This window comes from Folsomia candida, unplaced genomic scaffold (assembly GCF_002217175.1).
Source record: "Folsomia candida strain VU population unplaced genomic scaffold, ASM221717v1 Fcan01_Sc027, whole genome shotgun sequence".
NCBI lineage: Eukaryota > Metazoa > Arthropoda > Collembola > Entomobryomorpha > Isotomidae > Folsomia > Folsomia candida.
This window is the reverse complement of record NW_019091219.1, coordinates 1,937,891-1,962,474: the sequence shown is the minus strand read 5'-3', so window position 1 is coordinate 1,962,474 and position 24,584 is coordinate 1,937,891. Positions and strand designations below refer to the sequence as shown.

Below are 24,584 nucleotides of genomic sequence, written 5' to 3'. Positions count from 1 at the left end.
TATGTTTGGGAGTCATAATTAATGTTATCCTGCATCCATCGATTCTATTCATCCTGCAAGGTGCGAATAATCGGGAAGGATGTTAAAGAATGACAAGTGGTTGAATAGGCGAGTTGGCATCTTGGCCAATTTTACACTCTTCTAAAAGAGGTGTTAAATTATCATTATTGCTCAGAGTAAAGCTGGATTTCCACTGCCGTGAGTCGTTCGCGACCTACGACGGAAAGTGTCCGACGATGGCATTTCAACCAAAGCAGAACAAAATCCGCTCGACGCGGCGGAGAGTGAGCTGAGTTGAGCGGATTTTTGCCTCCCAGTTCCACCAACCGACTCATCTCAGCGGATACGATCCGCGCGGACGAAAAAACTTTGAGTCGATGAGTTGATCTTGGTTCAACTTTTTTTCGTCCGCTCGCCAAAATCTATGACAAATTCTCATTTCCTGGAGCGGAATATATAAAATCACATAAAATCACTTCTTATTATTCACATTCCGCTAACATCAATTATTTCATAAAATTAGAATATTCTAAAGAAATATAAAATGTCGAGTGACAGTGAGGAGGATGGAGGGAGTTTGAACATCAACGAGGATGGGAATCAATTTCATGTAATGGGGGAGGAAATACTGGGCGCCCAGGAGGAGAATAGTTGGAGAAATGAAGACATCGGATTACTTATAGATACAGTGAGATCAAATTAAATTTTGTTCGATGCAAAATCAAAGGATAATAAACACAGTGGCAAAAAGGAACTTGTGTGGTTAAATGTTTCCAGCACTGTAGGGAAGGATGGTAAGCTGTATAAATAATATTTAGTATGACTCTGTAGCGCCACGTAATAATTTATCTCTGTAATTATTTGTTTTCGTAGTTCCTGAGTGCAAGAAGAAGTGGAAATATCTACGGGATAATTTCAATAAAGTCATTAAAAAGAAGAATGGCAAGTCAGGCAAGTCCGAAAAGAATGAAAAACAATGGGAGTATTTCGAAATGCTGAACTTTTTAAAGCGGTTTGTAATTGCCAATACTGAGTATGTTTATCATTGACTAAATATATATTCATTAATTTTACTAACTAATTTTTATTGCGTCGGCTTCGTAGGTCTTCCGGAAATTTGGAAAAAACTCCGGCGCCGGATGAGACGACTAATAGACGTGACTGACATCATTCCCGGGGCCCGGATTTAGATGAGGATGACCCCATCAAGCCCGAGACCATATCGAAAAAGATGAAGATGTCAGAAAAAGTTGATGCAGCATTATTGGGATATCTAGAAAACCAGAATATCAAAGACTCGAACCACCATTTCTGTATGGCTCTGGCGGCTCATCAGCTCATCACTGGACAAACGCCTTCGGCTCGGATGTCTCTGGCACTAGCGCGTACAGGATCCGCTACTAACACGTGAACGCGGTCACTCTTGAATTGCTCCAAAACGGGTTGGGGTTTCGGTTCCAAATTTGGAGCATAGCGACATGTGATTATTGACAAGGGCTGAGCAAAAAATTAGCTCTCTAGATTCAAAAATGACCCTACCATTGACCTTAGAGTAAGAGGGTACCATAAAAACACTTTCCAAACTTAATTTTTCGTACACAGATATAATTAACCACTTCAAAATTCAAGGACAACAAGTTTCGAAAACAAGGATACATAAGGTACTGATAAATGAAGGTCAACAACGACAAGCTCGTACCAAAGGACAACCATCATGCCTCAAACCCGAGTCCGAAAAGTGCTAATTCGGCCCGTGCTTAAGAAAATTGACCTATTGACCTCTAAGGGCAACTCACCACCCCAGAGAGCAGTGGCACGTCTAACCAAAGTGTCATAGATTAGTGTGCGACGAGCAATTAAAATTTTGCAGAAGCAAAAAAGAAGAAAAATCCGAGTCCATCAGCTGACTGAGAAGCATAAACAAAATCGTCGTCTGACCTGGAAAAAATTTTATATAAATTACCTGACAAAAGATAAAAGTGACTTTTTAGTGTCGTTGGATGAAGAATTATTTTCTTTAAAGATACCAACGGTCATAGAAAAATTTACTATACAACCAAAGAAGAAAATAATTCCAGAAGATTGACCATCCCGCACACGGAAAACTTTTGCAACAAGTTCATGGTGGTTGGTGCATTATCTGGTCGTGGTGTCCTACCACTTATCAAAGTTCCACAAAAAGTGAAGGTAACTACGAAGTACTTCATTGACTTTGTCTTAAAACCGCTTTTGGAGATTCATGTCCCAAAACCATATGGCAAGGACACAAAAAAAGTGATAGTTCATCACGACGCAGCGTCATCACACACCGCCCTTTTGACCCAGGATTACGCCAAGGACCTGAAAGCTAGACTCGGGATAACAATCATCCAAAATAGTGAAATGCCTGTTAAGTCACTCTATGTAAGTCCTATGGATTTATTCGGCTTTGGATATCTGAAACAAAATCTTTTCTCCGCCACCCAAAAACTTTTGACGGAGTTTGGAAAGTTATGGGAGACGAGTGGTCTAAAGTTGACTTCGCCATGGTCAAATCAGTGTACCGAAGTTGAAATCGCCGATGCCGACTTGTAGCTCGAAAAAAGGGCTTTCACATAAAAAATGTTCGGGACCTAAACTCCAAGCCGTTCAACCAGTAATTGAAGGTCAAAAACGTTCACGTGTTAGTGGCCGAGGCTCCGTATGTACTTTCATAAAACCTACAACAAAATTATTCCTCTCCTAATTTGCACCACTTGAACAAATAGTGATATAATAATGTCAATTTCCTTGCCTAGGAAAATACATCGGATAGTATCGTGCACTGCTCTATGAAACAATGCAAAAAATGGATGTACAAAACACTAGAGAAAGCATTAGAAATTCTTAAACGGAATTACTCGGCTCATTCCAAAGAACTTGCCAAGCGCGACATTGAACCAGTTTTGTGGGAGGAAAGTGATGCGATGGGAGTGGAGGCTCGCCAGCGTTTGGGATTCTTTACACATATTTCTCAGAAGCGGACCGAAGTGCTGGAACGGGGATTTATATTTCCGGATCTGCTCAAAGAAATGCAACTCCGAATGCCCAATGGGTTGAAAACACCACCAACACAACTCATTTGGCCTCTGGAACAGTGTGTTGAGCTGGATCTCAACTGGAGTCGGTCCAAGCGTTTCAAAATCGTGGACCTGGAGCCAGAAGCTAGGGGTGAGCGACTTGCAGAGCTCAAACGACAGATTCTCCCAGTCCCAGTGTTTCCAAACGGCGCCGTCGATTTGATGGAAACGAATCGAGGTCTTGAAGAACAAATTAAAGAACTGAATAAAAAATTGGACGCCCTGGAAGTTGGTGGAGGTGGCAGTAGAATTTCCAGAAACAAGAAGTTTGACGACTCCACCTGCTTTAATTGCGAAAGTGCTTCACATTTTACAAATGAATGCAAACTTCAATGTTTTATTAGGTAAGGTATTGTAACCTCTCTTTTTCATAAATGTGAAGATAATCAGGAATTTTTGTCTTTTTATATCAAATCATGATAAGACAACCCACGGGAAATTTGAACCTCTAGGAAGACATTCCTTTCAAATGCGACTACCCGGGCGCCCGGCAGCAGAGGTGGTATCTTTTTATGAAGAATTGTTGAAGGTCAAGCTGAGTCGAGAAGAAGTCCAACTTGCCTTTGCTTTCTACTTCTTTGATGAAGGTTGCTGGAATTGTGCACATCCCTTTCATCACCTCCCAGATTGTGGTAAAAATTTGAACAAGGCCCTTCATGATATAGCTAAACGGATGCACGAAATAAATCATCCCCTGACGGACGAAGCTCGAAAGAAGAAGCTTGAAAGGAAATTTCTGTACCAGAAACCGGGGCGTCCCAACTAAAATAATAAAATTTAATACAAATTCTCTAATTAATTCTCAGTTAATTAATTATTTGACCACCTATTTACAAGTATTATATATTAAAATTTGAACATACATAGTAAATATTTGATTACGTGCTCGAATTAAATTATTTCATTCATTACACAGTTGAATTCACTTGTCTGGTTAAGTTTTTAAATATATGCCTGCATCATTCCCTAAAATCTGTTTTGGTTTGCGATTAATTTTATAAACGAAGGAGCATTTCCACCCGTCCGCTCTACGCTGCGGATTGTTTCACAGCAAATCGTCCGCTTCCGTTAGCGGATGATCTGCCCAAGGTATCGCATTGGTGGAAATGGACTTGGAGCGGAAAATGTAGGTGGACGCTGTCGGATACTTTCCGTCGTTGGTCGCTCACGACTCACGGCAGTGGAAATCCAGCTTAAGTAAATACTATGACTTAACTGGCATTCGTTACCCGGTAATAGTAATGATTTCCATTCGGTGATGTTGCTGGTAATGAGGAGTTTACAACACAGAAACGAAACAAATTACTGCCAATCATGTCGAAAATTCCTGTCAAGTAAATACCAATATTGCACTCATTTCATGGTCGTTACCCGATTTTTAATTTCAAACGCCAGCGTAATTAAGAGTTTGGGATATTTATGTATATGCAAACAGGTTGTTTCCTGACCGACATATATTTTGTGCATCGACGAGTTTAGACCCAATTTAACAACTTCAATTAATTCATATTTTACATAAGTAGGTACATATGTGGTACATTTTCAAATTATGTGCTGGCAACTAGTTTTTGAAGAAATTGGATTTTCGAAGCACTAATTACTAAGCCAAATAACAAGTGACTATGTAAATACGTAAAGATGAAAGGTTATTTTTAATCCACCAGCCTTTTAATTGAAATCACATTGCGAAATATATTGAAATCGCATAACTCGAATTTCCATTGGTTTATTTCGATTTAAAAATTTTAGAATTGAAATCTGACAGACCTTTTAAAACCAAACATTAAAAAAATACCTTTAGAAATTTAAGGAAAACATCATTCATTAAGTTGAAATCTTTCGTAAATAACTTTTGCAATAAGCAGTGCCCCTTCTTACTTTTTACAGGACCTTGTTCCATGTCGATGCATAGATATTTAATTTAAAGTACAAACTTAATCAGAGAGAACAAGCCATTTTCAAAAAAAATAAACCGCACGGTAAAAGTTGTATTGTGTATATAGGTGTACCAATGGGACGTTTATATTATTGTTAAATACATCCAGATTCGAAATTTATATTTACAATTTTCTGCACACACGAAATTATGTACTTAAACGCAAATAAATAATTTTCTTAAATAAACTACAGCAAATAGTTTCCACTAATAATTTTTGGACATTGGGTTAGGTTAGGTTAGGTTACGTGTTACGAAATGACGTCTTCTCTACATAATGTCGACAATATGCTTTTTATCAATGTTAATAATGCTAATCAATCCCGGATTTTAGGAGTAAAGTAGACTCATCTAAATAAACATGGAGATACGTCACCTATTCGGAAAACAGACCTTCCGAGAATTAAACTTCATTAGATTATGTAAGAATGGATTACGCAACGAAACACCTGATCAAATTAGCATAACTTGAATGAATTATGTATACGACCCAAACAAAAAATAGATACTACGCAGATTGAATCGCATCACTGATTAAATTTAAAAATTATAAAGCGACTAAAATTGGTATAAATTGAATGTCTGAAGTATGAATATGTACCTAACGAACCAGAAATTTGCAGCGCCTGGAACCCAAAATGAGAAGATTCGTGTACTCCGTCTACGTCCTCGTGTACTTGGGCAACATTGCGGCAGGCCAGGTTCTCAAGGAATCTGACCCAACGTTGTTGGGTAAGCACGTTAGTTACATAAATACTTACTAAAACACTAAATTACAAATTATTTCCACATAAGTGAGGAGTATCGAGACAAAATGTCATATTTGCCAATTTGTCCGTAATATTTGTCATAAATGCCGTAAGTACTGTAAATATTATAATCGTGACAAATTGGACGGTCAAGTTGACGAATATGACGTTTATGACATATATTCGCTTGAGACGGACAAGCTCATTATTATAGGGTGAAACCCTATTATGGATGTGCCTTGTCCGTCTGTCTGTCCGTTCGTGCTCTAACTATTGAACGGATTCGAATTTCGATATGCGGTTTTCGCCATCGTGTTTCTAATTTTAAAAGTACGGACAAGTTCGAAGATGGGCATTGTAGGTCGTAAGGTCACGTCGCCACGGCGACGACGCCAACGTTCAAAGATGTCGAAATTTGTCGTTTCGACCGTTTTAGACGTATTTTTGGGCGGGGATTTCAAAAATCGACATGGTTTTGACGTGCGATGACCGTGTGACCGTGTAGACGGACAAAAAATGTCGAATTTTGTCTTTTCAAACGTTCTAGACGTATTTTGGGGCGGGGATTTCAAAAATCGACATGGTTTTGACGTACGATGACCGTGGGGATGGTATTTACGTAAAATATTTCTCTTGATAAAAAAGATTCCACATGTAGGCGACTTCAACATAAAAGTGGTGGAAACATTAAATTCTCCAGTCGGTTACTCATTTTGCCCCACCGAGATTATATATACCGGGATAAAGAATACGGGGCTAATTGAGAAATTAATTTCAGCAGAGAAGTACAGTGTACCCTCATATGTAATGATTTATAGTCCGAAAGTTAATATTAATTAAAAAGTATGTGCAATTTTATATTCAATTTTTTTAATTTTGAGCAAAAAGTTATCTCATGTGGTTTCACCCTATTGCTACATTTCGTTTGCAACGGTTTATTTAAAAATGAAGATTTTTTCAGGTTTTGAAGATCTTATTACTGTAAATTATTTGAACGAATCTGAACTTTCCGGAGAATGTACATAGATACATAACTGTATCGGGTATTTTTTTTCCTTCCTGTACACAGGGAACTATAATGTCGATCCTGATTCCATCTCCGTATCCGGATTTGCTTCCGGTGGATCGTTCGCTACACAGTTTCACTTCAGCTACTCAAGTCTAATCAAAGGAGCAGGAATTTTTGCGGCATTTATAAAACCACCCCCACCCCCACCCAAATCCACCCCCACCCCCACCTAAATCCACCCCCACCCCCATCAAATCCACCCCCACCCCCGCCAAATTTACTGCAAATGGTTGGCAACTTTGCATCTTCCCATAAAATTGACGAGGTCACGAATCTCAATGGTTCCAAGGTGTATGTGCTTGGTGGGACGAGGCATATCGTCGTTAATCAAGGTTCACTGAGACTTTTAAGTGGGATGTACAAACATTACGGGGCTAATGTCCTGGAACAGTTTAGCATTCCAGTCGGGCACGGAATCGTAAGTATTGGTAACCAATGTAGGTACAGGGTGATTTAAATATCACGCTACAATGAAAAATTTTTCAATTGGAAAAATCCATAAATCTCCATTTGTTATAAGGTTTTTGGTTGAGATTTTTATAAATTTATTATAACTGATGGAACACGAAATTCTCGAAGTGTTGAATTTTAGAGACAAAATTTCGGTAACTAATTGAAATTTATGAATTTTTCCCATCGAAAATTTTCCATTATGTATGTACAAACCAAGATATACCCTTATGTTATTCGTGGGATACATATGGCTAAGTACGTGACCAAATGGGACGGCACATGTTATCTTGTATCCGGAGCTGTGTGGCTGGGTATTGTTGGGTGTAAAATGAATTCAATTAAACAAATTTCCGACACGTAGTTTAACATATACGTTTTGCGTTTTTAAGTTTTATATCCCAGCCCGCAAGTTTTAGGCTAGAGCTTTATCGACTTCCCAGGTTTTGTCCATTGTTGTAATATTGTAAGGATACAAGTATGGGCATATCTTCGTTGTGCATCTACGATTATACGATTATCGACAACATATTAAAATCATATCTATTTATATAAATTACCTGGTAAACTTGTATGTAACTAATAATTTACAGCCGGTCAATAACGGCCGTGGAGCTGCGTGCACCCCAGTAGCGCCTTGGTCCACCGGATATTTAAACGAATGTGGGGTGAACAGTGTTTTCCAAATGCTCAACTGGCTATATGGTGGTACCTTGGTGACCCCAAGAGCCGGAATTCAGATGACAGGGAGACTCATACCTTTCCCACAATCTGATTTCATAAACGGGTCAAGTACTGAAATTACTAAAGCATAGGGGGGAAATGGGCACATCTACGTCCCTCTTGCTTGTCAACCTGAAAACAGGGTCCGATGTCGATTGCACGTTGTATTTCGCGAATGTTCTGCTGGCCCTGACCCTCTCAAGTATTCTGAAGAAGAGCAAAAATTAATTGTACAATACGCCGAAGTAGCCGACTTAAACAATATTATCATGTTGCATCCAGCATTGGAATTAATACCTGTACCTACTTCTATGGCCAAAATTTACGACTTGATTTCATTATCATCCGAAAACCGTTTTCCCCTGATGTTTTTCTTTAAGTTTCGAAACGAATAATAATCACTAAGGGACAAGTCTGGACTGCACGGGGCGTGGTTTGTGCAGGTAAAGCGATTTTCGTCTGCACTAACCCTCGCAAAATGCCAGGTATTAGGTGGCGCGTTGTCGTCTAAAAAAAGGCCAACTCTTTATTTTGACCCCACGTTTCTTTTCAACCGGAGGACGCAGCTCCTTCAGGGTTCCTGCATACACGGCCCCATTTATTGCAGTATTTCCAGCAATAAATTTTATAAGGAGGGGACCTTTGGTATCCTTGAAAATGGTCATCATCAAATTTTTTGTCAGATTTTTGCACTTTTCAATTCACGGGCGGTGGCAACCCCTCGTGCTTCCAATGAGGGAATTATTATTTGGTCACCGGGTCATAATAGTAAACCCAAGTACCATATGCAGCCAATAAAATATTGAGCAGGTTCCAGTTTTCATTTAATAGGTTAAAATTTGCATTGCAAAAGTCGACTCGATCCTGTTTGTGAGATGCCGAAAGCAATTTTGGTACCCAACGGACGGAAACCATTTTCATACCTAAGTCTTCAGTTAACATGGAACAAATTGCTGGTTTTGGAACACCCATCTCATCTGCTATATAGGCCAGTTTCAATCGCGGATCTCTCATTATTGGTTCCTCTAGTTTCCGGAGCCTTTCTGTGGAAGAAGCGGATTTTGAGCATCCTTGCGACTTTTTGCCCGAGACCTCGTTTCGCCATAATTAAAAATTATTGACCCAATTGAATTTGTGTTTCGTGTTGGGCAGTTTTCATTGTACATTTTAAGCATTCAACCATAAATCTGCGACACGTATTGCCTATCCAGCATTAAAAATTAAATCACACTACGATATTTAATTTGCAAATCTAGCATTTTTTCCGTCGAGGTAAAGTTTGCCGATTTATTGCTAGTGTTGACGTTAACCTTAAGAACTGAAAAAAATCACAGCCTCCTAAATGTATTTGAAGTTTGTTATTTCATCACAATTTTCGTCAGAAACAGTGCGGAACATACCTTTTGAAAATTAATAATAAAACACCTACGTATGTACCTACGAATTTAGACCCAATTGGTATACGAACGTGGTAGATTTTCAAATTAAGTGACGGTAACTAAATAGCTTTTTGAAGAAATTGGATTTTTCGATCATTAATTACTAAGCCAAATGGCAAGTGGCTGTATGCAGAGATGAATATCTGCATACGTGTAAGTACCAAACAAGACTATTTTTAGTAATTCCGCAGTTTGGCCAACTTGTCGAAAGAAGTTGTCATAAATATTTCAGCCGGTGAAGAAAACATATTAAGAAATTTTATTAATGGATCTAGAAAAACAAGGATAATTTTAACATTTTAGAATTGCGAATATTTCCATACAAATTATTTAGTTTAGAAATATTGATTGGCAAGTAATTCAGCTTTTGTTTGGTTAATGAGTAAATCCTTCTCTCAACGAAATTTATTATTAATTTTTAATCCAATACTAGTTTTTGGTGTGGCTTTAGAAATTAGCCTTCCATCTTGACAAATGCGGAATTTGAATATTCTGAATTATTAAAAATGTTGTTTTTTCTCGAACATTGAGAAAATAATTGTTTGCCTCGATGAGCAGTTAAGTACTGTATTTTATTTCATATGTAAATATGTAGTTTATCTCATAATTTCCAAATATGTAGGAGAAGGATTTCGCTTTCTAACTTACATATTGATTTTGAATAATTTAGCTAAAAAACAACCTTTTTCAAGCTACATATGTACATCAGGATTTTCTGGTGAGTGCAAAAAGTAAACCGAAAATTTCCATATATGTAATTCCTAATTTTTGGCTTAATTTTTTTACGTTTTTTTACCAGAAAGTTTCCATTGTGGGTTCCAAATTCACATTGTTTCAAGATATGTATGTAAATTTGTATGCAGAATTGTATTGGAGTCATCCTTATGTATCTAATTGTACAAACAATACATAATTTAGGTCGACACAAATCCAATAAATGAATAATTAAGTAAATAATGTCTGTAGTTAGACACAAACTTCTGTGGGCGATGTTGACTTCATTGGCCGGATGTTTGTGAATGATAAGACATGAGATTCTTTCCAGGAAATGTTGGAGTCATTCACTAAATCAGATGCAAATTTTGACAAGGTGTATAAACGTAAAAGATATGAAAATCTACATAGTTAGAGCTTATGATACCTGACATGCATCCGGTATAATTAGACTTTAATTTACAACCTGCTTCTCTGCACTGGATATTTATGAGTTCATAAATAAAGTGATTTCAACGATCTAAAATTAAATGTGTGCTTTATAAAAGTAAACTTTATATCGAGGCAGAATGCTCACAATGGTTTCTTCATTCCACCCGCCCGCATACATTTAATTAATTACAATTATAATTAAAAATGAGTCTAACTTCCATCCAAAATTTAATTCAGCTTCAATTAAAATTGATCTCTGTAATGATCGAACCGCCAATTTATATCAAAATTAAACCATCAAAAACTACGGTTACCACGGTAAAATTAAGTCTCGCAACAAAAGCCAAACTCCTGGTTCTGGTGACATACGCAATATTTATTTTGTTGAATAGCTTCTGGCAAATAAAGAAATTACCGAAAAACACAGATCCAACAGTTTTAGCGATTATTGGACTCTTTTCGTCCGGAATTTTTATAGGAATTCATATGTTGGTGAATACTTTATTTTTAAAAAGTGACGATGTGGCTGCCCAGTTAAATTTAATTCTTAACTATGAGCAGCAAAATTTGTGCAAAAAATTTGTCAGTGGAAATATTCAAAAATTATTTAAAGGGATCGTGTTCCTGTTGGGGAGAGGATTTCCGATCTTTGCTCCGATAGCGATAGGATTAATAAATGTGATGGAATTATACATGCCACCCTTCATCGGGTCGGTTCTTCCCGAAATTCGGATGGACGGGTGGGAAAATATTGGTGAAACGGTGCTTACCTGTGGGGCGCACTTTGTAGCAATTTTGATCCAGGCTTGGATGGTTTATATAATATCGGGGACCGTGATGATGCTGATATTTCATTTCCTGGTCGGATCAGTGTTCAGTTTGTGGGGGAGTTTGAATCAACTTACAAGGTTTGGTGATTTAACTATTTTGTCTGAATAAGTCTGTTATCATGGATTAGTTTAAATAAATGGCTCGTTCAATTAGTAATATTTTTCTTACCTTGTCGGTAATAACTCAAAAAATGTGACTAACTTACGTGCGTCCTTACGTAAGCATAAAGTTGTTATCGCATTAGTTGCAGTGGCCTAGTCAGGCTGGTTCCTCTCAGATCTTCCCTGCCTGTCAAATTCCACATCTATATTATAAGCTGGAAATGTTTGTCTCCAACGGAAGTGAAAGCAATTTTCCGTGACGGAAACTGAAGTGGAGAGACTTTCACTTCCCTTGCCAACAGACTTTTCCGCTTCAAATATAGATACAATAACAAAAAATTCGGTGGAATTATGAACAATCCTACTTAATTTTCATCAAAATCAAATCAGCCCGTCGCCAGGAAGGAGACGGGCTTATACGCTAGTATCCAATAATTGCGAAATTTTGTGCGTTAAAATTGGACCCTATTTTGTATGGGTTTCTTATCAAGCATCGCATCTTACTGTAAAGTACCGACTATAAGAATTGTTAATTCAAAAGTCAGGTGCGTTCGCAAAAAAGAACCACCGAGTCTTTTAAGATAAACATATTTAAACAACCCTTCTTATTCTTGAGTTAAAAATATTGCTGTTTTTTTTTGCAAATCGGCCCGAGTTTTGCATTAAAAGTCATTTGTATTTAATACATGGGAATGTATGCATTATTAAGTATGCATGCGGGTGGAATAGGACATGGTAAGAAAAACCGGAAGTAACACGCATTCCATAGATATATACCAACTCTCAGAATATTGTGGTTAGTTTATTTTTGAAAATGGTTGTTGTGTAAATTTGATTCTCTCAATTTCAGTTTGACGAAGAAGGAGGGTTCCAAACTTCTTCGAAAGTCAGTCATCCTCCACCAATTGAGACATTTCCGGCAATTGAAGATAATCGAGGCCCAAATAAATTTCACGATGAGCACAACGTTCCTTCCCTCCGTTCTTGTCTCATTCTGCTTTGCAAATATCATGTCGACTTTTCTCTCTGTGTCGTACTTCCGGAAGGGAAGGCTGTTCGATAATTTGGGTAATTTCATCTTTCTACTGATCAGTTGGCAAACCAACATTGGAATCATGTGCTTCGGAACGATGCCCGGATTGTTGAATAAAAATTCGATAAAATTCCTCGGAAGTTTTGGAAGAAGAGAATTCAAAAATGAGAATCTTGGAGTTTCGTTGAAGAAAGATGTAAAGGCCTGTGGTCAAATGAGGATCAAATTTGGGAATAATTTCGTGGGGATTTTAACCCCTTTGGTAATGATTAGTTTGTGCGTCAAGTTGACAGTTAAGCTGCTATTAGTAGCACAGTAGTGGTACGAAATTAAGTTACATTACTACTACTAGCGGAACTTTTTTTAAATGCCACACCAGGAATTAAATATATTTTAAAAAATCAAGCCACCTGAGAGTTAATTCTTGCCTTTATCTTTTTATCTATTGCTCACTAGACAATGCAGGTACATATTTAGCTTGAAAAAAGATTCCCTTGTAAAATGTATGATTTACATGTGTGCTAAATAAAATTACGTTTCTCCAATTCATGCAAGTTTCCCAATCCATGGGGTATAGTGCTCATGAGTCATGACAAAATATAATTGGGCTGGGCAACCTATGGAATCGACATTAATTCTTGGTAATGATCTTGGAAGAAAGAGGAGGGATTTGGAAATAAATTTCAGAACTAATAAACACGTAAATTTTTAACATTAAACATTTGGTAAGTACTTTATTTGTCTGTCACCTCCTAAGTAAATCGCATCTCACTTCACAAAATTGTATCATTTACGACGAAGTGACAAAATTACATATGTGAATTTATAAATTTGACTGGATTATTTCGGCAAAAAAAATAAATTGATGATGCATAATGATCGAGGTGAAGCGGTAGCCCTGGTAAACAGGCAAACAGGCAAAATTTTTACTAGTCGCTACAGGCATTCCCAGAAATCTTAAGCTTCTCGGATAATTCCAAAGCTGTGAGATTATCCACATATACTTACGAGTTTCAAAAAGGTTTCATTGTTAATTCGAAATTCACCTTGTGTTATGGTTCATTTGTATGCAGAGTTATATAGAAATAACCCCATGTATTTAATTGTACAAACAATGCCAACTTCCGGCCGACACAAAGCCATTAAATGAACAATTAAACAATGCCTGCAATTAAATACATATAACATTACTACATAATTTATACATAAATTCTAACAAAAAGATGGGGGGGTCATGGTGGTATATTTATATCCATATCCATATTTAACGTCTTACCCACTGATTAACCCTGTCGCGCTAAATGAATAAAATTATCTCTAAACAGACAAACTTGCAAAGCAATAAATACATAAGTACTGTCGACAGTGTACAATGGAGGTCACCCAACGTATGCTCACAGATTTGGACCAAACTAGCGTCAATCGATCACAAATATAATTAGTGTGAAATTTGCGAATAAAACTATCTGCCAATGGTCAAGTTTATATGAGATATTTGCATAAAATGAGGAGAAAATGCACCCCAAAAGCTGGCAAATTTTTCATTTTCTAAATTTGCTGCGCATTTTTCCCGCTTTTTATGCAAATATCTCTGCCAAACCTGCGCATTGGGAGATAGTTCCATATGCAAATTTCATACTAATTATATTTGTGATCGATTGACGCTAGTTTGGTCCAAATCTGTGAGCATACGTTGGGAGACTTCTATTGTACGTACATGTTGTGATTCTGATTCACAATTCATACTCTGTAATGTGATCAAAGTTCAGAGTCTGGCAATTTATCCAGAATAGTGACTTATTTGTCTACACGTGTGGCTGATTGGCAAATAATGTTTAATTACTTTATCTCCAATACTGCGCTGCAAATTAAGTAACGCTCTTGGCTCGATGCAAGCATCAATAATTTTGCGATGTCTTGTTCATTGTGCAATCTCCAGTAGTCAGAGGACAAATTTTATCTGGTGAGTGCATTTTTATAAGAATATGAATGAATCAGACCATGTTTTCAATTATCCAGTGAACTGAACTTCATACCCATGCATTGAGTACAAAATCATGCCATCATCATGTGATCAATTATGTACATTTCTTACATGGATACAAATCCTTAAAATAAACCGTGGTAAACGCACATAAAGAAGTACCTTCAGCCTCACTTCCCCCCAATTTCAGTTAAATCTCAATTTGCCCCGACCACACCCTCTTGAGTTGAGGGGGTGTGGCACAACTCGGTATCACTTAATTTCGCTCTATTTCATCTATAGATTCGATTTTTTGTTAAAATCTCATTTTCCCCCGACCACACCCCCTGGTGCCAGTGGGGGTGGTCCACCTGACCCCAAAAGTTGATAGGATCCTCCCCCTGGGGTCATATGTATAATGTCGAAAACCGATTTCGATTATCTCGATCCGTTCTCCCGTTATCCTGCTGACAGACGGACAGACAGACAGGCCACGGACTCCAAAATGGTCATTTTTTTGTTCAAAATTTGTAAGGAGCATATCCTATCATATATATATATATGTTCTTGACCAGGGTGACCCAAGGAATGCGCCAAATTTTTTTTGTGAGGTCACACCCCCTGGGGGGCGAACCACCCCCCCTGTGGGGGGAACTTGAGACTGACCCCTGAATATTGTTAAGCAACTATCTTAGGTGCTATGTGCCAAATTTCAGTTTTCTAACCCTCATAGTTTGGATGGTGCATGCGTTTAAAGGTCAGAAAACAGGTGTTTTGGGGCCGTTTCGACCACGCCCCCTGCCTGAAGTGGCAGACATGGGCAACTACACTAGGTGCAGTTAGACTCACCTTCAAGAGTACTACAAAATCCTGCAAGGGTTCTTTGGAAGTGAGTAGGATTCTCTAGATATTCCACATTGAAATAGTCCAAATCGTCCAAACCACGTTTTCAAACTTACAATGGAGGTCTCCCAACGTATGCTCACAGATTTGGACGAAATTAGTGTCAATCGATCACAAATATAATTAGTATGAAATTTGCAAATGGAACTATCTGCCAATGCGCAGGTTTAGTGGAGATATTTGCATAAAAACGGAGAAAACGCACCAAAAGGCTGGCATATTTTTCATTTTCCAAATTTCCTGCACATTTTTTCTGCTTTCAATTTAAATATCTCCGCCAAACCTGCGTATTGGCAGATAGTTCCATTTGCAAATTTCATACTAATTATATTTGTGATCGATTGACGCTAGTTTGGTCCAAATCTGTGAGCATACGTTGGGAGACCACCATTGTTAGTAAAAAAATATCATAACAAAAGGCGAAAAAAGCTTCGTAAGTAGTTTATGGCGAGTGAAATGAAGTTTCTGATCAATTGCAACATTTTGTACGGTTCTGGATTTGAAACAAACGTTGCAAATCTGGTTAATTTTTCACTTGGAATTGAAAAAAATTCTCGAGATTTACGTTGCTGTTGTTTCGAAACGAATTGAAATTTCATGTGGAGACGTCTGCTAAGCCTTCGTACTGGCTTACCCAGGGCAAAGGATCGATGACCTCTCTCCACTTGTTGCCCCGCAGGCCTTTTTTGGCACGGACGGTACATTTGATCAGGCCACCGCTAGCCAACATTTTCTTATTCCAGAAGTTCGTTCGCCAACTCGATTTCTTCGAGCCCGGGGAACTCAATGGATTTTTTAACCAAGATGTCGAAACCCTGAGACTGAGAAATAGATTCAGAATCAACTACTTCAATCATTTCAATAACTTGAGATGGAAAACTCAGCCTCTTTGATTCTTTAAGTCGCTTGTTGAGTGAATAGTTGGATATTAGAGGATCAGATGAATCAATACATCTATTGAACACATCTAATAGGTTTGCCGTTCGATTTATCTTACGGGAATGATATTCTCGATAGAATTTATATAGTCTGTTTCTAGACTCGCCTGCTTGCTCACTAAGCATACCTAACGGAAGGGTTGACTCTTTTATTATTTGCTCCCCATGAATCAAAAGTTTGTGGATTGATACAGGCATGTAGTACCATTTATGTTCTTTTACATACTTTTGAGCCAGCTGTCTACAATAGCTGCCAAACTTCTCAGGATTTATAGGAAGTTCTGTAGAAATGGCACACAGAATGACATGCAAGTCATGTATCAACCAAATCTCCAAGTCCAGAATACGGGCAAAAGTTTCTTGATTAGAAAAAGCTCTTCTGGCCGTATTTCCATCATTGCTTGTTCCACTACCTCCAGCCCTAGGAAAATCAACTCTTAGCCCGAGCTCAACAATTAATTTTTGTTGAATATCTCGTTTCCGGGCTTCCAGTATAGATTTTTTGTTTGGCCCTTCGACCCTCCAGCACCTCAAGCCATCGCAGTTCCTATATCCCAAGTGCAAACAAAACTCCAGAGCTCTTATCCAAGCATGAAGGGGGCTAATGCCGAATTTTAGTCGACCATCAATTGGCTGGAAGGGCAGACTTAACTGATTGAACTTAGAGGGAGTTTCTGAGCAAATTGGACAAGATTGTTGAGAAGAAGTACCAGTAACGATGCTGAGTACTTTGCCATCAATTACGGTAAAATTTAAAATTTACCGATTACGGTCAACTGCAGCCTTCTCTCTCAAAATTGACTCCTTCGACTCCTTCGCGAAGATTAACCTTAGAGGTCGACAGTATCTTACCGATTGCGGCGTTCGATTCTTCCACAATACTGTACCATTCGATTCATTTGATCTTAATTGCAGAGGTATTATTGTGGTAGCAAATAGAGAGCTGTCATCAAATCCTTCAATATTGGAGGTCTGTTTATATTGAGATTGGCCAGTCCTACCGTCAAATCCCCAAGAATAGATCATTGTTAAGTCCAATTCCTTTGACCGAAATATGTCAGAATATCTACTAAATACATCCTCTTGCAACTCAACAACCCTAGATGTTGTATGATTGACCAAATTCTGCAAGGAAATTTGTACGGATGTATCAGTAGCTGTAGCTTTAACCGTTGGGCGACACTTATCTTTGGCCTTTGCCACTAAGTAATAAGGTGGGTATAAATTGCAACCACGGGTTTTTGCTCCTTCTCGTATGTTGTTGTAGGTGGCTACGGACATGTCATTATCGATTATTAGCGCTAGCGCTTCCTCGGGTGTGTAGGACGTGATGGCAGTTTTGTCTTTAATCTTGGACACAATCTGAGAGCGAGATCGAGGGCTACTCAAAGCTTGGCTTAAAATAAATGAGATGTCGGACTCGCCTTCCCTTTTTGCTGATAACTGGGCAGCTTTGACAATTTTTTCAAGGGGTTCATCTTTGGTAGCTTCAATAACTTCTTGAACTTTCCTTCTCTTAGATGAACCAGAAGATTCATCCCAGGTCAAAGTTGGCCGCCCGACTGGCCTCGTACTTCGGGTTTTAGGAATTAACCAGTTTGGATTTAGTTCAAACTCCAAAGCAAGCCAATCCTTTTCCTTTGCTTCAAATTTAGACATTGTTCGACTCGAACTTTCCCACTTCGTGCTAAATGTATTTTTTAATCTACGATTTTTTTGTAACAGTGCAGATGCATCTTCACTAGATAAATCTATCAATAATGGTTTCAGTAGGGCAATACATTGCTTTTCTTTTTCCGCTGAGTCATTCTTTTTTAACTTTGGCAACATAAAAATTTCCACCAAACGACGATTACTTAGTTTTTTGCCATCTGTATCATCCAACACGGGATCTATCTCCATTCCTACGAAGGGTTGTGTCAATGCACTATTTTCCTCCATGTCAAGCGTAGTTTCATTCATTTTAATCGCAGAATCCACAACTCTAATCGAGATAAAGGCTAATCAAGTTACGAGGTGCAACTAGCTCTAGCAGAGTCCTTTAAGAGGCGCCACCTCTGTGGATTATCTATAAAATGTGCCTATTTTGCTCTTATTCTCGCAAATCTACACGCTTTCCGGCCCTATCAATTATGTGCCCGGGACCATGGCTCAGAATTGCCTGCTCCGCCTTGGGGTACAAATGGAACCGGGGATTATTTTACAGGTCTGGGGCATCTTCCCGGTCCTCCCGCAAGGAATCATCACAGGATTGGGCTCTTCGCCCTTTGACGCCAGTATTGAAAATGTGTGTATTCTGCTGTTGGATTTGGATGAATGCTTCCCGATTCATTTCATTGTTGTTTTATTTTTTTATTTCTCCCCTTTTATTTTTTCTATTTTTTTATGGGGCAATTCTTCTCCCCTTTTATTTTTTCTATTTCTTTATAGGGCAATTCTTTCCCCTTTTATTTTTTGTTGCATTATTTATCGGGAAATTCTTATCCATTTTATTTTTTCTTTCCATTATTTATGGGTCAATCCTTATCCCCGTTATATTTTTTGTCCCATTATTTATGAGGCAATTCTTATCCCCTTTATATTTTTTGTTGTATTTTTTGTGGGACAATTCTTCTCCCCTTACATATAGTTTCAAGTTTCTAAATATTTTTTATTTTTTTAAGACATTACACGACAATGTTTACTTTCCAAATGGGGTCTGTGTGAACTTCAACACCTTTTCAGTGCGAGTTATTTGAAGTTATGCCGCTAGGATGCGGAAGCGCAGCCAGTAAGAGGCACACCTTTGTAGCGGGGTGGACTCGCTCAGTTATCCTGAATGTACAAAATATCGCAGTAAAGCATAACAAGTAAATAAAATCTTAAAACCTCTAAAATTATACGTAATTTTGAGAAGTCATTCCGCATATGAAACCCTAAATAAACCACCCCATCTTAGCCCAAAAAACTAATTCCCCGCCACCACGAGGAAGCCTGCCTCAGGTTAGCTTTGTGACCGAAGGCCTCAATTAGGCCTCAGGTCAGCCAACCCTTCTCTCAAGGGACGACGAGAACTCTCACCCCCAATCATTTGGTGTATGGTGGCTGGATAGCACCAGGTCAGGTTGGCCCGGCTGCCTCAGATGCAGTGCAATCTCGGCAAGCCCTTTCGTTCCATGGGCAGCCGTCATTGACCTGGTGGATTCAACCCTTGATATTTTTCAAAAAAAAATATCCATTTTGGAGTCGGTGACATTGGACCGCCCATACAACGTAGCGGACTCACTGAACGAGATTTGCAACGTTTGTTTCAAATCCAGAACCGTACAAAATGTTGCAATTGATCAGAAACTTCATTTCACTCGCCATAAACTACTTACGAAGCTTTTTTCGCCTTTTGTTATGATATTTTTTTACTAAGTTTGAAAACGTGGTTTGGACGATTTGGACTATTTCAATGTGGAATATCTAGAGAATCCTACTCACTTCCAAAGAACCCTTGCAGGATTTTGTAGTACTCTTGAAGGTGAGTCTAACTGCACCTAGTGTAGTTGCCCATGTCTGCCACTTCAGGCAGGGGGCGTGGTCGAAACGGCCCCAAAACACCTGTTTTCTGACCTTTAAACGCATGCACCATCCAAACTATGAGGGTTAGAAAACTGAAATTTGGCACATAGCACCTAAGATAGTTGCTTAACAATATTCAGGGGTCAGTCTCAAGTTCCCCCCACAGGGGGGGTGGTTCGCCCCCCAGGGGGTGTGACCTCACAAAAAAAATTTGGCGCATTCCTTGGGTCACCCTGGTCAAGAACATATATATATATATGATAGGATATGCTCCTTACAAATTTTGAACAAAAAAATGACCATTTTGGAGTCCGTGCAAAGTCTTCGCATAAAGTAGCTGAAGCTACTTAATAATATGCATGACATTGAGTTTATATAATTTTTAAGAAAGGAAAAGGTGAAAGATAAATGGATCGGGAGATTCTTCAACGTGCCCAGTTCTCTCTGAGTTTTGAGAGGGGAAACATATTTCAATTTTTGCTAAGAAAATTTTATCGAGCTAGATAACGCGATGCAAGACAAATCGTGTATTACTTTTTCTTAAAACTACCGTAAATACTCTATTTGTAGTCGGGGCTAAAATCCGAAAATGAGGGTCACAGACCCGGCTAAAATTTGTCCCACAAAAATTTTAGATATTATAAAATTGCGAATAATTAATGTTGACTCGAGTTGAGTTATTTTATTTAGCAAAATATGACATAAGTTAAATATTGGCATTACATTTTAGACGAGGTTTTGTAATTTTTTTAAAATTTCTTGTCTTGATTATATGCATTCTTATTACGATCTTAACACAAAATTCTGTAAATTTTGATCCTATTGGTTGATTAACCGGATGTTCAGTTTTTCTATGATTGGGTATGAGCGGGGACACAGCGAAAAATATCGGCCATTAGAGACCAGTAATAATTAGGAACTCGGGTAAAATTTTGGAAATCTTTGACTTTAGACCTAGATTTTGGAATATGGCTATAGAGTATTCACGGTAAATTAAAAAATCAGAAATATATAGTAATGATAGAGGGTACATAACTATTAATAATTACCATTATTATTTATAATTATAATTAACAAATAATAAATTTGCAAAATAATAAATCAAAACATAAAATCTTAAAAATCTACAAATAAATTCTCAAACTAATAAATCGGAACATAAAATCTCAAAAAATAGTCAAAAATAAATTTGTTTAGAATTTATTTGTTTGCATGCTCTTTTTAATAAAGTTGTTGACATTTTATGATTTGTTTTATTATTTTGAGAACTTATTTTTTGACCAATTTTTTGAGATTTTATGTTTTGACTTATTATGTTGTGAACTTATTTTTTGACCATTTTTTTAGATTTTATTTTTCTACTTATTATTTTGTGAATTTATTTGTTGACTACTTTTGAGATTTTATGTGTTGATTTATTATTTTGAGAACTTATTTTTGACTACTTTTTGAGATTTTATGTGTTGATTTATTATTTTGAGAACTTATTTTTTGACCAATTTTTTGAGATTTTACGTTTTGATTTATTATGTTGAGAATTTATTTGTTGACTACTTATTGAGATTTTTTGTTTTGATTTATTATTTTGAGAACTTATTTTTTGACTACTTTTTGAGATTTTCTGTTGATTTATTATTTTGAGAACTTATTTTTTGACTACTTTTTGAGATTTTCTGTTGATTTATTATTTGGAGAACTTATTTTTTGACCAATTTTTTGAGATTTTACGTTTTGATTTATTATGTTGAGAATTTATTTGTTGACTACTTTTTATTTTGTGAACTTATTTTTTGACCAATTTTTTGAGATTTTATGTTTTGATTTATTATTTTGAGAATTTATCTGTTGACTACTTTTTGAGATTTTGTGTTGATTTATTATTTTGAGAACTTATTTTTTGAACAATGTTTTGAGATTTTATGGTTTGTTTTATTACTTTGTGAATTTATTTGTTGACTACTTCTTGAGATTTTTGTTTTGATTTATTATTTTGAGAACTTATTTTTGACTACTTTTTGAGGTTTTATGTGTTGATTTATTATTTTGAGAATTTATTTGTTGACTACTTTTTGAGATTTTATGGTTTGGTTTATTATTTTGAGTATTTGTATGTTACAATTTTATGAGAGTTGAATAATGACTGCTTTTTGCACAACGGGCGAAACTCGGTTTAGTTGCAATTTGCATTTATTTATTTATTTTTGTGAAGATAATTATATCTAGACGGGCGCGGGTAGGAGCTAATTGCGGGTGAAAGATAATCACGGGTAACATGGGTAGGCAATGATGGGTGGGGAATAATTGGTAGGAGTTTTCCGCAAACCAAATAGAAATGTAGTGACTCCAGACATTCTCGTAGTCTTTTACAAATACAGGGTGGTTAAAATGTCAGGTTACAATGGACAATTTTTCAATGGGGAAAATTCGTTAATTTCCATTAGTTACGGATTTGGGATTGAGATTTTTATTAATTTTTATCAAAACTTATGAAACACTGATGACAAAATTCTTAAAATCTTGAATTTCAGAGGCAAAATTTCGATAACTAATGGAAATTTGCGAAGTTTTCCCGTTGAAAAATTTTCCATTGTAACCTGACATTTTAACCACCCTGTACATGGGCATTCTTACACTAAGATTTTGTAGACCACATTGGCAACTCGTTTCTTCGAATGCAATTGTTACATATTTATTTTTATTATTAGGCGTTGGTTCCTTGCCCTTGCTACAATCTGGTGGACTGGAGTACTTGTCAATTCGCAACTCTTGAACTTGGCACCACTTCTTGGCGTACGTCGTAAATTTTAATTGTTTATGATCAACTTCGATGAGTCATTCCATCCCGTCCAATTCCGCCCCATGTGCCATGTTTGCTTATCGAGAATGAAAATTAACTGTTCACTGTTAAAATTCATTAAATTTTAAATGCTATTTAAAAAAAATTAATATTTTTAATTTAACAATTCCTTTCTCTATTGTTGTTTTGCCCGTCCAAGGAAGACAATTTGTGTCCAAAAATCTGGCTGTGCAATTTTGTTAAGTTACAAATGTAGAATTTTTTAAAGTAACAACATTAAAATTTTATTGAATATTAACGGCGAAAAGTTAATTTTCATTCCCCATAAGGAAACATGACAGATGGGGCGGAATAAGACGGGCGGAACCATCTTAACTTGTTTACAGAAGTGTAAAATATCCGTCATTTTTATTACAGTGTGCGATTAATGGTTGTGAATCCGCAAACTTTCGTTGTGGACCCGACGGTATTGTTCCGTCCTGCAATCACACCCAAAGTGGGTGTGGCTCCTCAATTTTTTCATACGCATGCCTATGGCCCCTAAGAACTAATAATATGCAAAAATATATTTTACAAAATGCTCGTCGACTTTCTTCCGTTCTCATGTATTGCCATTTACCACTGTGCTTTGGTGACTCATATAGCCACCGCCATAGTTTCATGCCGACTAATTCAGTGCGTACTTTTTAAAACGAGGACAATCGACATGTTTACCTGATCTTCGTTTCAAATTAGATTGATAATATATAAATTGCAAATAATTTATCCAATTTGACTTGTAAATTAGTGCGACAACCGGCAAAACAAATGCGACTCCACTCCCTGCGGCAACCTTGAACGAGCAGAGTGTATCCTGAACAAGTATGGCACCCATTGCAAATGTATTTCGCTGATAACTTCAACTTACGTAATACTTTACTTCGTAACAATTTTTCATTCCTTTCTCGGTTCAGATTCAATTAACGAAATTAAAAACCAATAACTTTAGTGCAATACTGTAAACACGTCATGCAGCTTGCCGTATGTTAATCAAGAAGATATCCAACACTTTCGCGAAATTTGCCAGAATCTGGGTCAAGGATATTTTGCTGAAACGTGCCGTCGAAATGGTGAATGTCGATGTGACAATACCTCACCTGTTGTAAGAATCTTTATTTACCTGAAGTACAACTACGCGTGCTTATGTAGGTATCAGAATATATAATAAACTACTTGCAGTGCGAATCTCGAGTGTATGACACACCGGTTGGAATACAAGTTCCCGAGTATTGGGGTAGTACGTGACAAAAGCAATACGCAATCGATAATGCAACTGTTTAAACGGAAAAATTATATAAACTGTTTTTACTTTTACAAGTTAATTGTTTCTTTATTTATTCTAAAATTGTTTCAATTTATTTAGGAAATATTTTCCACGTGCGTAGCTAGTAATTATTTCCTAATAGTTGCAATTAGTTAAGACTATGTTGAAAGCTATAATTCTATAAATTCTAAAAACTATTTAAGAAAATTCAATAATAATAAGATTGTTCAGTAAAAAAGGATGCTGCTCCATCGTTTAAGATATTTTGAAGTTTGATATCTTAAACAGTTCGCAAGAACAATTTTTTTCTACAGTTCTGAGAGAAGAAGATCTCCTTCAATTAGGCGATGCCAGATAAATTTTAGTTTCATAACTTTTCAATAACATAAAATTAATTAAAATTACAAATTCCTCCATGAAAATTATTAAGTATCGTCATCTGAATAACTTAAAACCTTAAACACATCACATTATCATGAAAACTGAAGGCTACGCATAATTTTTTGCAAGTATCAAAAACTAATTAATTTATAAAGAGCAAAAACAGTTTCCACAATTT

At 37.0% G+C, this 24,584-nt stretch overlaps 3 protein-coding genes across 6 annotated transcripts; all 3 read left to right on the top strand.

Annotated features, from left to right (window-relative positions):
* Positions 1 to 3,929, top strand: LOC118438864. Its single transcript, XM_035859664.1, has 5 exons — positions 1 to 794; positions 874 to 1,012; positions 1,105 to 2,680; positions 2,778 to 3,442; positions 3,523 to 3,929. Exons 3-5 carry the CDS (start codon positions 2,561 to 2,563, stop codon positions 3,548 to 3,550), a joined length of 813 nt encoding a protein of 270 aa, XP_035715557.1. The 5' UTR covers positions 1 to 794; positions 874 to 1,012; positions 1,105 to 2,560; the 3' UTR covers positions 3,551 to 3,929.
* A 3,113-nt stretch (positions 3,930 to 7,042) lies between these two features.
* On the top strand, positions 7,043 to 13,120 carry LOC118438853. Of its 3 annotated transcripts, XM_035859643.1 has the most exons (3): positions 9,336 to 10,182; positions 10,264 to 11,518; positions 12,393 to 13,120. In XM_035859643.1, the coding sequence occupies exons 2-3, from the start codon at positions 10,815 to 10,817 to the stop codon at positions 12,892 to 12,894; spliced, it is 1,206 nt and encodes a 401-aa protein (XP_035715536.1). In that variant the 5' UTR covers positions 9,336 to 10,182; positions 10,264 to 10,814; the 3' UTR covers positions 12,895 to 13,120. The 3 variants fall into 3 exon arrangements, with proteins under 3 accessions (XP_035715538.1, XP_035715537.1, XP_035715536.1); XM_035859645.1 differs by lacking the exons at positions 9,336 to 10,182; positions 10,264 to 11,518 and adding an exon at positions 7,043 to 7,270; XM_035859644.1 differs by lacking the exons at positions 9,336 to 10,182; positions 10,264 to 11,518; positions 12,393 to 13,120 and adding exons at positions 7,043 to 7,270; positions 7,896 to 8,306.
* A 7,279-nt stretch (positions 13,121 to 20,399) lies between these two features.
* LOC110859717 lies at positions 20,400 to 24,263 on the top strand. 2 transcript variants are annotated; one of them, XR_002548893.2, is made up of 6 exons: positions 20,400 to 20,952; positions 22,631 to 22,715; positions 23,140 to 23,218; positions 23,510 to 23,629; positions 23,711 to 23,863; positions 23,941 to 24,263. XR_002548893.2 is itself a non-coding variant. In XM_035859665.1 (5 exons), the coding sequence occupies exons 2-5, from the start codon at positions 23,150 to 23,152 to the stop codon at positions 24,004 to 24,006; spliced, it is 408 nt and encodes a 135-aa protein (XP_035715558.1). In that variant the 5' UTR covers positions 22,481 to 22,715; positions 23,140 to 23,149; the 3' UTR covers positions 24,007 to 24,263. The 2 variants fall into 2 exon arrangements, 1 of the variants encoding a protein (XP_035715558.1); XM_035859665.1 differs by lacking the exon at positions 20,400 to 20,952 and having other exon boundaries at positions 22,481 to 22,715.
* Positions 24,264 to 24,584: the final 321 nt, after the last annotated feature.